At 41.8% G+C, this 15,871-nt stretch overlaps 1 protein-coding gene across 1 annotated transcript in view; it reads left to right on the top strand.

The window, feature by feature from the left end:
* Positions 1–15,871, top strand: part of UVSSA (UV stimulated scaffold protein A) — a 59,818-nt gene that overhangs the window by 26,332 nt on the left and 17,615 nt on the right. The window contains exons 9-10 of the mRNA XM_066622407.1: positions 7,589–7,766; positions 12,105–12,236. Of these exons, the coding sequence (XP_066478504.1) occupies positions 7,589–7,766; positions 12,105–12,236 (310 nt within the window). The remainder of the gene's footprint in view (positions 1–7,588; positions 7,767–12,104; positions 12,237–15,871) is intronic.

Consider the following 15,871-nt stretch of genomic DNA (forward strand, 5'->3'; position numbering starts at 1 on the left):
AAAAAATAACACCTTTTATATTGTGGATCATCTGGTTTTATAATTATAATTAGATCAGCTTGGAAGTCTAATGAAAACTACAGCCCACAAATCATTGGCCACTAGAGCAGTGGTTCTCACACATTTAGCACCGGGACCCACCTTTATAGAATGAGAATCTGTCAGCACCCACCAGAAGTGATGTCATGGCTGGAAGTGACATCATCAAGCAGGAAAATTTTTAACAATCGTAGGCTGCAGTCCTACCCACGTTTACCCAGGAATCAGTACCATTTACTATCATTGTTAAAAGAATATACACAATAGCTTGTTAAAAGTATAGTTCTGTAGCATTTCCCCAGATGCAGTCACATACAATGGTAGCATCAAGTCTAGTATATTAAAAATAAAATATTGAAATGAATGGGGACCCACCTGAAATTGGCTCGTGACCCACCTAGTGGGTCCCGACCCACAGTTTGAGAAACACTGCATTATGCAATACGTATTGAATGAAGTGTGTATCATTTTAGGGTTCCTTCTGAGTCTATCAAGTCCCCACAGGTGCTAGGATCCAGAAGATCCCATTCTATATCTCTCTTGGTGGTTTTGTACTCCTTTATGTAGAACAACCAGAATTCTACAAAGTATTCTGTTACAAAGTTATGAACATTTATGGCTCTATTGACCAAACAACACAAACATTTGCTTTGCCTCTCACAGAGAAGCACTATTGTTACCAGTCCTAACTTTTGGAACTTCCAGATACCTGCAGCCCAATCCATATACCTATTTACCTGAATGTTGTCTCACTTCATTCAATAGGACTTTCAAATAATTCAGTATAGGATAGGAGTATCCTTGCATGTCTACAGAGAGAGCCAAGCAGATACCTTTTGCACTACAGAGTTACCATATACAGTATAAGGGCTGTAAGATCAAAGATTTTGGATTATGCTTCTAGGTTTGTATGAAAAATCTACATAGTTGCAAATGAAAGCTGGGTAGCCCAATCCTGAGCTGTCGGCACTGGAACTGCAGCTGTGCCAAAATGGTTGCCATGGCATCTTGCACACAACAGGACAGCTGCAGGTGGCTCCTTGGGAGAAGAGGACTTTTGTCCCCACCCCCCAGGTAAGGCAAGCAGCGCCGCAATGGAGCGCCGCAATGCAGCCCTTGTGGTGGCCCAGAATTGAGAGCCTCCGTGTTGGACCAGCGGCCCAACATGGAGGCTCTGGATGCGTTCCTCCAGTCCTGCCTCCCTCCCGCCCCACTCCTTCGCCCAGCACGTCTCCTCCCCACCCTCTCCCTATCCTGGAATACCTCCTCCCCCTGTGACAATCAAGACCCTCCCTTAAGGGCCATGTAATCCATTTATTGCCTTTAGGGTAATCAAGTGGCCATAAACCCATATAACCACCTAGCACCCCTCAGGTCTTTCCAATTCCAGTTATCAGTTGCTCTATAACCATAGAGCTTCCAATCTTGGTAGCCAGGCCAAATTTGGGGAACCCTCCCCTTGACCTCAGACCAGGCTCCTAGTACTGGGTCTCCAGATTCCACCCAGTCACACTGGATTAACTCCCACAACCAGTCCCCTTTGCTTCACCAGTCCCAATAATCCAGTCAGTTGTAATAAATAGGATTTATTGAATATAGATTTAAAGAATAGTTATACAGACAGCACTGCATCAGTCAAAGGTTTTAGAATTTAGGATAGAGCATACCAATATAATACAACACTCAGCACTAATAAAACAATAAAGAGATAAAGGGCAGGAGGTCTGGTCTAGAGGGTAGAGCCTTCGTTTGCCTGAAGATAACATCCGCAGGTCACCAGTTCAAGGCCACCGGCACCATGAATGGTGAGACCTTGAAGCAGCTGACAAGCTGAGCCGAGTTATTCCACCTGCTCTTCGGTGTGAGTGAAGAAGCGTCTTGGCTGCCCTCCATGTGAGAGATGAAGGAGCTGCTTGTCAGCTTGCGTGGGAGGAAACTGGAGGCCAGAATGTGATACCAGATCAGAAAGATCCATCTGAAATGTTGTGGTTCTTGAAAGATAGAACCTTTCTTTGATTGTAAAAATCCCTATGGGGATTTAGAACAACCTGCCTTTGTAAACTGCCTTGAATAAAGTCTGAGGAGAAATCTGACGACCAAGAAAGGCAGTATATAAATACTTGTATTATTATGATTATGATTATGATTACTCCTAGCTATCACTCACCAAAGCCTTAGATTTCCAAAGTCCAGTCTGACCCATCCTTGCTGCAGTCAAGTTGGGTCCCTCTTGCCAGAATGGTCAAAGCTCAGGCCCCCTTAACCAGAGGCAAAGCTAGAACAAAGAAAAGCTCTTTTCCCTCACCTTTATAAGTCTCCTGACCCATCACCAATCAGAACACAGGCCTTCTTACTCATGGTGGAATCCCCCCTCCCAGCCTGAGAAGTTCACAGCTGTACCTTGTTGTTAATCAAGTTGGCCTTGAAGCCCACTTGGTAGTTGGTACGGTATGGGAAGGCCCTATGAAGCGGCCACCTCCACAGTTTTCTCAGACCTAGTATGCACTAATTAGAAGTTGGTTAAAGCTGGGGACTTGCACTCAGGCCTAGCAGCATGGCTACAAGCAGAAATTTTCCTTGTTCAGATGTTACCTGGTCCTCAATATTCATTTTCCTGTCACACCCCCCACACCCCATCTACCACTCCACCACCCTGCAGTTCGGGCAACTGTGGAGCAGTGGCAGTCCACCAGCACTGGACCGGTGTCTGGGGCTGCAGGTGTGCCTTATGGCACATTTGTGACACTCAGCACAGGCGGTGGACTGGTGCTAAGAGCTCAGGATTGAGCTCTTAATTGGTTATAGCAACAGTTTAATGGGCAGGAGGTCTGGTCTAGAGGGTAGAGCCTCCATCTGCCTGAAGATAACATCCACAAGGTCGCCAGTTCGAGGCCACCGGCACTGTGCGACCTTGGAGCAGCTGACAAGCTGAAGCCGAGCAATTCCATCTGCTCTGAGCGTGGGAGGATGGAGGCCAGAATGTGAAGCCAGATCGGAATGAAACACCTTGAATGTAGTGGTTCTTGAAAGAAAGAACCTTCTTTGAAATTGTAAAAATCCCTATTTAATAAGGGATTTAATAAAGCCTGCCTATGTAAACCGCCTTGAATAAAGTCTTGAATAAAGACCAAGAAAGGCGGTATATAAATACCTGTTGTTGTTGTTGTTGTTGTTGTTGTTATTATTATTAATGGACAAACGTATTCAGGAAAATATATGGATTTCAAAATGAGAAATTTGATCTAAATCAATGACTTAAATTGGTCATCTTTCCATGTTGATTCAGTTCCACCCAAACTGTCTAGATGGCTCCTGTCTAGATGGCTGATCTGTTCATTTATCTTTATTTTTCTGTTAATGGCTTTTAATTTGTGTTGTAATCAACCCTGTATCAAATGAAAACTCAATATGATGTATCCTGTATGCTAACAAGTTTTGTAATCTAGGAAGAGGGGCACTTGCTTTATTTGCCTAACAGTTGTATGAGTGCTAGAAATATGACAAGCAAGACGAACTGCCATTTTAGGATCACATGTGCTCATTATGTAACTGATACATTTTACCTGGTATATATACATTCCAAAGCAGAGATGTAATATTAAAGTATGTAATATTTTTCATTACAATTTGGGGGGGGCCCTATGAGGCAAACTGGATGTCCTTTCTATGTTGCTTTCATTAAAATATAGGTCCACAAGATGAAGAGGTCAGAAAAAGATAACTAGTTTTAATCTGAACATAAAGATGAGACTGAGATAAGGAATAATGGTAGCAGTAAAGTAACTGGCTAAAATTGAGTGCTGCTGAGGAGACAAATTGGCTAGTCCTTTCATGCTGTTTTTCTGGCGGTTTGCCTTGTCCTATCTGATCTGTTCAGGACATCCCTCTTCCAATATACATTCTGATTAAAAGCAATTAAACATTTGTTTTTTTGGCTTCAAAATTAATATGGTATTTAATTATAACACTAGATTATGAAGCTTTCTATTAGTGTTTTTATAAAACACGTGAATAGTTTTCAGTTGGTCCCAACCGTTCTGCAGCTGAACAAACACTAAAACTCAACCACTGTTGGAATGGCTTTTATTTTGATTGGTAAAATATCTACTATGTAATCACTGAAATGTACAACTTCAGGAACTCTTCCATTTTTAAGAAACTGTTTTTGTTCTGAATTATACCTTTGGGTTGCAAGTATTTGTCTGAGGTTAAAAGTTGCATAAACAGTTTTTAATGTCTTAATTACAAAAGTACATTCCAACTGCAAATTAAAGCAAGAAATTAGTTTTAGGATAGCTGTATTGGGAGGGAAATAAAGTCAATTTGAGTTTCCACTGCAAGATGAAATGTAAATTTGTAAAAGAATTTAGGTGATTAGGCAACTGAAGTGTGAAGACATAACCCATTAAGGGTGTCATGCCAAATTAACATTACCAGGCTTTTTAATGACCTCTCATTTGTATAATCCTTATTTACACTTGCACCTGATCTCTATAGAACTGCTGCCATTTTGCAGTATCATGTTGTCAGTCTAAGTGCTGTCTGCTTTTGAAGAGAGAATATCTGTTCTCTTTTCATAACAGAAGATATTCTGTCTTTTTCTAGAAAAGGGCCACAAAAATAGATATGATGAGTAATTTCACCAGTGAAGTTGTGCTTTCAGCCCCTGCATTGTGAAAGTAAAGCTTGCTGCCTGTGTTACCGTTAGATTCAGAAAGCTCTGGAATGGAACTGGAGGCAGAAAATCCCTCTGTCACTGTGTCACTAACACAATGGACACTTTGTCCCAGTCTCTCCCTCTGTGCAAAATCTAATTAATATTGAAGATGATAGCCCCCTCCTCTTCTGCCCCCCCCCCAATAAGTATGAACTTGGATTCCTCTCCCTCCCCCATCCTGGATAATTATTATTAATTTTAAAAATTTATATCCCGCCTTTCCTGTGCTGAAGCAAATGCCTAAGGTAGCTTACAAAGTTCCATAATAAAATGTCTGTTTGTTAATATGTTTTTACCTTGTTTTAAATTGTCTTTAATGTGTGTTTTTAATTATTGTTGTAAGCAGCCTTGGGTCCCTTTGAGGAGAAAGGGATAAATTACTTGATAAATAAAGTAAATAATAATAATAAATTATTATAACCCCTGCTAATTGGGCAAGAGGCACTTTTTCAAATGGCTGCTCCTTTTTTTAGCAGGGGGAGAGTAACTGGCCCATCTCACCCCAGCAGTGTCTGTTCTAGTGGCTGTCTGCTGGTATTCCTTGGCATCTTTTTAGATTGTGAGCCCTTTTGGGACAGGGAGCCATTTAGTTATTTGATTTTTCTCTGTAAACCGCTTTGTGAACTTTTAGTTAAAAAGCGGTATATAAATACTGTTGATGATGATGATGATGATGATGATAATAATAATAATAAAAAATACAGTGTATTACAACAGTAAGTAAAATAATGTACACATGCACACACAGAGTAGAGCCATGAGGAGGAGTAACTATCTGGTTCAGAAAGAAGCAACCGAGCACAGCGTTATTACAGAGGGTCGTCAACCCATCACCCAAACACAAAACAAAACGGACTTGTTTTGAGTCTTTGCCAAAAAGCCACAAGGGAGGGGATAGTCCTTAATTCCCCTGGAAGGGAATTCCATAGTTGTGGCACCACTACAGAGAAGTCTCCATACCACCACACCACCATCCTTCTAACTTGGGGCAGAGGCAGCACTTGAAGGCGAGCTCCCTCAGGTGACTTTAAGGGGGCTGGCTGGGATGTATTATTAAGACTATTTATATACCACTTTTCAACAAAAGTAGTTCACAAAGTGATTTACATAGTAAAATAAATCAATAAATGGTTAATTCATTTTATGATTCAATTATAATGACAGGATGGGTAGAACATTGTGTGAAAGGGAAGCAGTCTAGTGCCTAAGGCATGGCAGGCAAAGCAGAGGGGAAGAGTTGGGTGGAAGCACTAGCAGAAGCAGAGCTCATGTAAATGATCATGTAAATGTAAGTTATTGCTGCCTGATTTTTATGTATTTTACATATTTTCTTTCCTTATTTTCTCTCTTTTACATATTTTCTTTACATATTTGCAAGCCCCTGATGCTACATCCCACATTGCTTCTGGTTAGTTCCCCAGCCCCCAGGAGTGTCTTTTTGGAGATGCAGGGGGAAGGGGGTCAGGAAAGCTCCTTTGTGCAAACCTCATTGGGCTCTTGCAAGTTAGGTTGTAGTTCATATTTATAATAATATCTTAGGACTGTCGAACTCTAGTCATGCCACTAGTGCCACATGGCCACTGAGGCTTTGGTTTCTTGATGAGCAGCTGCCTGTGCAATATTGCAGACTGCTATTACTTTGAAGGAAGTGTAGACAGCGGTTTGTGAAGAGGAATGGCAGTTGAGTTGGGTTTATTTGAAGAAGGAAAAGTGGTGGGAGTTCACTCTACTGCGGAGCAGCTTCTTGAAACTGTTAAAAAAACATTTAACATATACATTTTGGATTAGCAAAGGCTTGTGCAACAGGCTATGTGCATCATTCTTCCAAAGTTTTTGTTCATATTATTTATAGTCTAGTTCTCTCTCTCTCTCTCTCTCTCTCTCTCTCTCTGTGACTTTTTTTCCCCTTTTCAATTAAATGTATACAAATGCTGACTGCTTTTGATTCTCTTAAATCCAAATGGCTGATGAAACCTGTTCTGCTTCTTTCTCTGAATTTTCATTGAGGAGCTTTTATCTCCCCCTAATCCCACCATTTCTGTCAGGACATAATCTCTTTCTCAAATTTACATTTTAATTACAAGGCCAGCTGAACTAGCTAAAATCAATAATGTCAGCATTCAGCAGCCTAACTTTCAGCTGAAACCCCAGCCTCTCTATTTCCTACTATTGATTTATCTCTTTAACGCTGTCTACTTTATTGCTTCAGGCAAATAGGTGCCATTTGGTCAATTTAAACAAAAAAACATGGGATTTGGGCACTTTAAAAAAATTTTCTTTCTAAAAGCCAAGTATTGAAACAAATCTGAACGAAGATATTGCAGCGATTATCCTGGTGGGGAAAGTCAGCCAATAATCTAGAGTCATAGTTTAGATTGCCCAAGAGAAACAATGATATGAAGGAGAAATAAGTAAAATTGAAATTTTGGATGGCTAAAACTAGTATTTTCTGCAAACTGGGCCAGAACTTGGCCTCAGTTGATCATTCCATTTCTAAAGTGTGCTCTACGAATTGCCAACTCTTATCCTTCAGAGACTTCAGGTTGACAAACTTACCACATAAGGACTAATCATGGCTTGTCATGATGGAGACAAAGACAACTGAGTGATTGGCTCACGTACTCTCTCCTATTTTGTATGTGTGAGAGGAGGTAATTGAAAGTGACTGCTTTCATATTTTAATTCACCATAGTTCCCCATTTGGTCTAAGCTTAGAGAATTTTGGTGGTTAACAGATCAGTATTGGAAACCATAGTTTGATGATTTATGATGAGTATATGCAACCGTGATATGAGAGCAAATGTATGTTTACCTTTGCTGTTCTTTTTGCAGGTCTGGAGCCTGCATCACCTCCAGAAACTTTAGCAGTAGGAAGAACAGGAAAGACAGCAGTTGTGAGCTCTCGGAACCAAAATAAAAGAAATGAAGAAGAACTTGATCCAACCTGTGCAGCTGCAACATGGAAAATTATTCAAGACAAACTACCCCGGTTGAAATCTCCAGATACCAGGTTATGATTTATATAGGTTTTATAAAAAATAACATATATTTGCGTATTAGATTCTGAGCACTTCATTGAAGCAATAATGGGATAAAAATGGGTTGTAATAATTGTGGAGCAATCACAGTCTTGTTTCTGTCCTTGAAAGAAAAGAACTTTTAAAAAATGTAAGTATTTGGAAGTTTTGGATAGGAATAGAAACAGCAATTTTTTGAAAACCAAAGTTACTGTTCAGTGGTAACCCCTGGGGGCTGGGGGATAAGAATAGGCCCTCAGTTTGGCTGTACTCAGTTTGTTGTAAGAAGCAACTAAACAGCCACCGGGTAGATGGGACTCGTCAGCCTGGGAAGGCAGCTCATCTGAGAGAAGGAAAACTCTGATCCCAAACCTCTACTGCCTTATGGCTATATCCAGTTATGGAAAAAGCTTCAGGAGTCAACCTCGAGGCAAAATCTGGAGCCGGAGTCCCTGAGGCAGTTCATGGCTGAACACAGTCACGCTCTGGCAACTCCTGCAACGCCGCTGGAACCAACCGTATTGGCTTCTGCCTTTCCATTGGACCATTTCAGCAACGTGGAGAGGGGGGATTTGCTGCATGGGTAACAGTCTATCCTCAATATCTACTCTACCCAGGCTTCGCGCACTGGAGAGGACACTCTGTTCCAGAATCACCATTCAGAGCGCAATACCATAGTCTTCCAAGACTGAAGGATGCCAACAAGGTGTTCAGTGTTGCTAAGCGCGTTTGTGAATTCTGATGAAAACACATAATTTTCCCAAAGCTTTACGTATTCAACAATTTGGAATTTTTGAAATTGAAAGTCTTCAGATGTAAAGTTTAATGAACATTTTTTGAACAGTAATGTTCTATAAGGATTCCGTGGTTTTGGATTCTCTGAACAGCCTGTTACTCTGAATTCTGGTGCCTTCTCTTCTTGGGGAGATTATCTGAATTCAGACTCTTTTTTTCTTGTGTAGATCAGCTGCTATTTGTATGAAAATAGCAAACTTTTCAATCTGTAAATATAACTGACAGTGCAGACTATAGCTAAAATATTTTTTTACTGGTACTACTACAATATATGTGATTGCGCACAGTTGTATATTCACACACACCTGTGCAAATGTGAAAGCTGAGGATACAAAAATATATACATAGATGTATAAATCTCAAAGACTGCATTGTTTGTAATATGTGATGTGAGCACTCTTAATTAGTTTCAACAGAGAATGGTTAGAAAGAGGAGGAAGTATTACAGTGAAAGGGGTTGAATGAGTCCATTTCACCTAGCACAACCCAACATCGTAAGCCATGTCAGACAAGAGAGAGATACTGACATTGTATCCTAAGTATGTCCCAGAAGTGTGTGTACATCTCTGCCTATATCATCCTGTGCAGCAAGTCTACTTCTCTTTTTCTTTTTTACTCCTGTTTAAGTAATTGAGTCTTTCCTGTGAAAGCTGAATTCAGACTCCTTGAGTTTCACTGCCACCATACCTGGAACCATTTATTCACTTCAAGCCTTTGAAAGCCTGTGAGATCACAAAGCAAGATTAATTGCTGCTGTTGTGGAGATCTATGCAAGTTTATCCTAGACTTTCCAATTCCTTTTCAGTTTTACACCAGCAAGCTCAAATCTCTTTTACCAGTAGCGCAAAGAGCCGAAAACAACTAGAAAACTGCGGGTAGGCTTGAGTGTTTTGATGATAGATCTAAAATATTAACTTTTGAAAGCTTGGAATGTTTTGGGAGTTAAAAGGAAACAATAATTGGCTTTTAGGAAATAGAAGAATACAATTTTAATTGCCTACTTGGGCATTACAGGTGTGCGCGACTTTGTGACCTTATGCCGGGATCACATAATCCACGACCATGCGACCAGGGGGCACACACCTCCACCCTCCCCTCCAGAGGGTTGTCTGAACCTCCCAGAGGCAGCACACATCAGTGCGCTGCCTATGCAAGGCTCAGACTGAGGGAAATCTTGTCTCTCTCGCAATTTCTGGTTTTCTCCATTAAACCGGAAGTTGTGTGAGAGACGCGATTTCCCTCAGTCTGAGCATGGTGCCTCTGGGAAGCTCAGACTACCCTCCAGAAGGGAGGGGAGCAGAGCATCCCTTTGGAGGGACCGGATTGCCTCAAGCCCCGCTTGATGACAGGGATCACGGTCCTGATCCCTGTCGTTAAGTGGCACACGACTGTACTGTTATTTGAGATTCAGATTACCTAACTGTTGGTTAGGGGTAGAAAGATGATTACTGTACTTAGGGTTGCATAGTCCATGTATGATTCATTTTTTTCTCCAGCTTATCTGCAGTGCCACTCAAAACAGTTGGCTTTCACTCTGCCACTCAGAGTGATTGGTAAACTTGTAAAGACAAATTTTAAGACTGCTTCCTCTGTACTTTTCTGCAGTCTCTTCAGTTGTTCTTTGCCATACCTGCATGTGGCAGCTTTTCTGTAGCAAGCCCTTTAAGCTCACAGCCATGTATAGTGGGCCTGAGAACCCCTGCAGATAAGGAAAACTGCAGGCATTTAAATCTGCAGTTTTTACCCTCCCACCCCGAACCTGGGAGGACCTGCAGTTTTTACCCTCCCACCCCGAACCTGGAGCTGAGCTCTGGTGGGGTCCAGAGGGTCTTCTGAGGCCCACAGAGGCAGCACCAACCACCTGCTGCCTCTGCTGGTCTCAGAATAGTGGTTTTGGTAAAAAAAAAACCTGCTACTTCTGGTTTCCCTTGGGAAACCAGAAGTGATGTTTTTATGCCTTATAAGGCATTCTGAGGCCAAGGGAGGGCTTCTGTGCATAACAGGGGTAGACCTGTCTGGAGCTATGAAGTTGAGGCTTCTTCTGGGATTCTTTTGGGGCAGAGCAAAGGACGAACAAAGGCTGCGCTCCCAGATCACTTCTGACCTTTTGGCCAGCCAGTCAATGACAAATTTATATCTACATTGTGGTTCTCGTTGTATTGCATCCTGTCCTTGAGCATTCTTTCCAAAGGAACCAGGAAGGTTGCTGAAAAATGTATACTGTATGTGACTTTGCCGTTCCTTGTTTGTAGTACACAATTTATCTTAAAATGATGAAGCTGACATGGTAAAAGTTACAGAAATACCTCTGATAATGTAACCCTCGTCATTCTGGGTTGATTGGCAGCTAGTGTAGCAAATGAGAGCAGTGAGTTCTAGTCAGTTCAGTTTTATAGTCAATGTCCTATAGTCAATGTCCTATAGCCCTGTTTCATACCACACTCTGCTTTCTAGAAATGGGTACTCTGTGTTATTGGAAGTATTACTGTACAATAAGTCTATGATATTATGATATTGGCAACCTTTAGTCTCGAAAGACTATGGTATCGCGTTCTGAAAGGTGGTTCTGGCACAGCGTCTAGTGTGGCTGAAAAGGCCAATCTGGGAGTGACAATCCCTTCCACACCAGGAGCAAGTGCAGTCTGTCCCTGGTCTGTCTCCCTGGCTATGGGCCTTCCTTCTTTGCCTCTTTGCCTCAGACTGTTGGCCAAGTGTCTCTTCAAACTGGGAAAGGCCATGCTGCACAGCCTGCCTCCAAGCAGGCCACTCAGAGGCCAGGGTTTTCCACTTGTTGAGGTCCATTCCTAAGGCCTTCAGATCCTTCTTGCAGATGTATCGCAGCTGTGGTCTACCTGTAGGGCGCTTTCCTTGCACGAGTTCTCCATAGAGGAGATCCTTTGGGATCCGGCCATCATCCATTCTCACGACATGACCAAGCCAATGCAGGCATCTCTGTTTCAGCAGTGCATACATGCTAGGGATTCCAGCACGTTCCAGGACTGTGTTGTTAGGAACTTTGTCCTGCCAGGTGATGCCGAGAATGCGCCGGAGGCAGCGCATGTGGAAAGCGTTCAGTTTCCTCTCCTGTTGTGAGCGGAGAGTCCATGACTCGCTGCAGTACAGAAGTGTACTCAGGACGCAAGCTCTGTAGACCTGGATCTTGGTATGTTCCGTCAGCTTCTTGTTGGACCAGACTCTCTTTGTGAGTCTGGAAAACGTGGTAGCTGCTTTACCGACGCGTTTGTTTAGCTCGGTATCGAAAGAAAGAGTGTCGGAGATCGTTGAGCCAAGGTACACAAAGTCATGGACAACCTAATCCCAATGGCATCCCAATGGCAATCGTCCATTAGGCCCACCCCTGCTCCCTCTCTCTCTGCAATCCTCCATTAGCCCCATCCCTGCTTCCACAATCTTCCTTTCTGCCCCTCCACAATAAGTCTGGTGTAATGCAAATAGCTATTGAAAGTTTGTTGCTTTTCCTGATAGTGCAGTTGGCACATACTGTTCTTTAAATTATGTTTATCTTGGACATTTAGGAATGCTGAACCAGAAACTTCAGGAGAATCCAACAGTAAACAGGAAGAGAAAGCTAAAGCTCCTGTGGTACCTTTTGGGTTAGACCTTTTCTACTGGGGACAAGAGCAACCAACTTCTGGCAAGATTCTTAAGTAAATATATCTCAATTTGTCTTCTAAAATATTGATTTTTTTCTTTGTTTTCAGTTTTGTGAAAGTTCTCAGAAATGCTAGCATGTATGTATATTACACTAAGAAGCAAATAATTTTGCTTTTCAAAATGAAGTAGGAAACAAATGACATGTTGGTGAGATGAAAGGTGACTACCATTTTATATACACTGAACTGAATATTATGGAACAGACTTATTTCTGCATAAGTGGAGAGGATGTGTGTACAGGGGGCCTGGTTCCTTTTCAGAGTGATTGCTTGTTGATTGTGATGAAATATATCTGTGATTTTAATTTTAAAGGACAACGTCACCTAGGATCAGAGCACATTCAGGTAAAGCAAAAACTAGAGATCTGTTGCCACATCATGATTTTTTTGATAGATGCTTTGTGACTGACCGTGTTCTACAACCCGTGTACTGTGCTCACATGGGGGAAATTGGTTATGTGTGCAGAGAGCAACTGCATTGGCTCATGGCATGACTCAAACAAATATAGGTGCAGCAATGTACAGGTGGACCCTTTTTCATCTGTAGACCAACTGAGGAAAACTACCATTGTATGAGTCCATCACAGGAAAAGGAACTGCATCTGAAGAGTGCTTAGCACCTTTTAACAAACACCTCTTAGCATCCATCAAACAAATGTAGGAAACTGTCTGCCAGGTGACAGATAGCTACATGAAACAAGTGCAATAAGCAACTGGCCATTTAGAATGTAGTTTGGGGCTCATAATGGAACTTATGTTGACCAGACTTGCAACAAGATAACTCTTTGTTGCAAAGTGTACCACCAAAAGTAGAATGTAACAGAATCATCTTCATCTGTCTCTGATAACTCATGAAGGAAATCAGCAAACAACTCCTAAAAGGAATTACAATTGAACAAATGTTTCTTCTTGTAGAGGCCAGTTTTGCTTCTAATTGAGTTGAAACTTGAGGCAGGGCCTTGAGGCATTTTGACTGCCATATTGACCAAATTTGGCAGCTTGCTGCAGCACAACATTAACAGCCATGATGGTTAATGGCTGAGAGTTCAAGTTATGGCCTGAATCGCTCCATGTATCTGGTCTATGTTCTCAAAGCAACTGAAACCCATTACAGTAATAACAAATGATTAGTTTTCCAAGCAGTAATGATTCACAGAGTAAATGTAAGAGGGGGTTCATCTCTGGCAAGCTAGCAAGGGAACTTGTGGAATCTATACTTTCATCTTTGGCCTATTACAACATAAACTACCTGATGCATGTAGCTTTGTGCAAGAATAAGAACCAGTAAACAGTGAGGGTGGGGTGTGGGACTATATTCTGAGGTGATAGTTGTTCCATCTGTTTTCAGGCTTGCCTATAAAACAGTGAATGCTATTCTAAAACTTTAGGACAGAAGTTAGAAGAACTTTAGGCTATGTTACAAGAATTAATGGATTCTGAAATGCTGGTTGCCACACATTTCATAAATATATTGTACACCAGTAAAATTGGAGCTGTATCCATGACAGGAACAGAGAGCTTAAAATTAGTTCCATACTTTTTGTGAGGTTTTGTCCTTTGCTTCCTGCCATGAATACCATTACACAGAAAATAAACTGATTAAGTGTGATGAGCCATTAAAATGTTCCTGGAGTATTATGAGCTAGCAAAGCAGGATATATCACAAATAAGCGAACAAAACAAGCATATTTTGAGGACTGATTCACTGACCACTTCAAGGGGCTTGGGCCTACTGACACCAGGGGTCACAAAGCATTGAATTTCCTATGCATGTGCCTTCTTAGCTTGATTCATTGTAAAGCTATGTATCCTGTACCGAGGTAGAAGGGGAACAAGTGTACACCAGCTAGCTCTGCTCCCTTGTCAGTCTGCTCCTTCACCTGCACCTTCTGTTCTTCTCCAGCTTGAGCACTTGTTTGAAGAGGGGCAGTATTGAACGTGGGAGCAATTACCCCACGCAAGTGTTCTGTGTTCCCAGGTTCAACACAGCACATCTCAGAGCTGGGGAGATCAGGTGCTGTGACTAAGAGGCATCTTGGAATACACAAGAAGCTTGCTAGCACACTCATATTCCTCCTCTGCCTGGCTAAAGTATACCCAGTTTTAGAGTGACTGAGGACCCAGTCATTTCCAGTTTTCCAGTGCCAGTGCAGCCATGCCAGTGGGTCACACACTTCATCCTGTGGTAGAGAGACAGTCACAGAGGGCTCCTCAAGGAAAGCCCTTACATTTGTTCCCTTACCTTGAGGCTGCATTACGGCAGCACCAGTGCTGGAATGTTGGATAGGTTTGTGCCCTGAACAGGACCACAGTTGAATTAGCTGTATTGTGTTCTTTCCCTTTTGCAGTACAGGTGTGCATTGCTTGGCAAAGTTCCAACCAACAATGGACCGCATATGTGACAGTTTATTGTTGGTTTATTGTACAGTAGCTGTCCAGTAATTGAAACTTTCTGTTGGTAGTGTTGTCATTAGGAGGCTCCAGAAGCCTCTTCCAGGTCATGCTGGGCCTCTACGCTACAGGCCTCAGAATAGCCTGCATAAGCCTCTGGAAGCTACTTCCAGTTTTTGGAAAACTACTTCCAGTTTGCTTCTGAAAATTGGATAAAGCTTCCGGATACTTCTGGGGCCTGTGGAGATCCAGCACAACCCAGAAGAGGCCTCTGGGACCTTCAAATGACAACACCACCAACATGAACATATGTTTTTCGCATAACAATGAAATTGCTTAATGACCAGGTTTGGAGAATGTATCTATTTCATTAAGCTATGCATACCTGTATTTCTAAAACTGTTTAGAGCATAGTGGTAAGCTGTCACAGTGGATGTATGGGTTATGCTGTTAATAACCCATTTTAGAAAGAGCTGTTGGGGCAAGCTGCCTTGTATCTGATTTTACCAAAGAAAGAGAAAACTAAAAAAAGAATAATTTAAATAAAATAAACTGGGTTGACTAAAATAAAGGTGTAGCCTGGGATTATCAAGGTTTGTTAACTTTTTCAGGAAAAATAGTCTTAAACCACCAGGGGGCATAAGAACTTGGCAGCCCGGTTATTCAAGACTGCCTCAGTCGCAAACATTTAAATCAACTGTATGCTCTCCTTTGCTGTTCTCTTATTTAAGAAACAAACAAATGCACCTCAATGTGTGCATACTGTGAATCAGTTTCAGTAAATAACAGCTTTCCTTGTAATTTTGAAAAATTCACTTTCATCCATAGGAACTACTTGCTTTAGACATGGGCTGCATTTCTGTTTGGAGGCACCAAAGAGCTTGTTTATACAATTCAGAGGTTGTCATCTCATGTTTGCTATCCCAGGGCCGTTTATTCTGAGATAACAACCTCTGTCAGCAAGAACAAGGAATTCCAATGTGTTTCAGCTTGCAGCCTCTTACCAGCTGTGAGCTGATCAGGGCATGCAGCAGAACTGTGGGGCGTAGCTTTTTTGAAGTCTGCCAGATCAGTGTATGTGGGGGATCTCAGAATGATCTCATTCCCCATGTGAAAATACTGTTTTTATGCACAGAGAAAAATGGGTGCTAGCATTCAGTCTTCCTCCCTTGTATGCTAGTTTTCTTTGTTCAGGAAGTGTATGTTTGGAGAACATTAAAATATGGGATCTTTAACGT

The sequence above is a fragment of the Tiliqua scincoides genome, chromosome 3 (genome assembly GCF_035046505.1).
Source record: "Tiliqua scincoides isolate rTilSci1 chromosome 3, rTilSci1.hap2, whole genome shotgun sequence".
Classification (NCBI taxonomy): Eukaryota; Metazoa; Chordata; class Lepidosauria; order Squamata; family Scincidae; genus Tiliqua; species Tiliqua scincoides.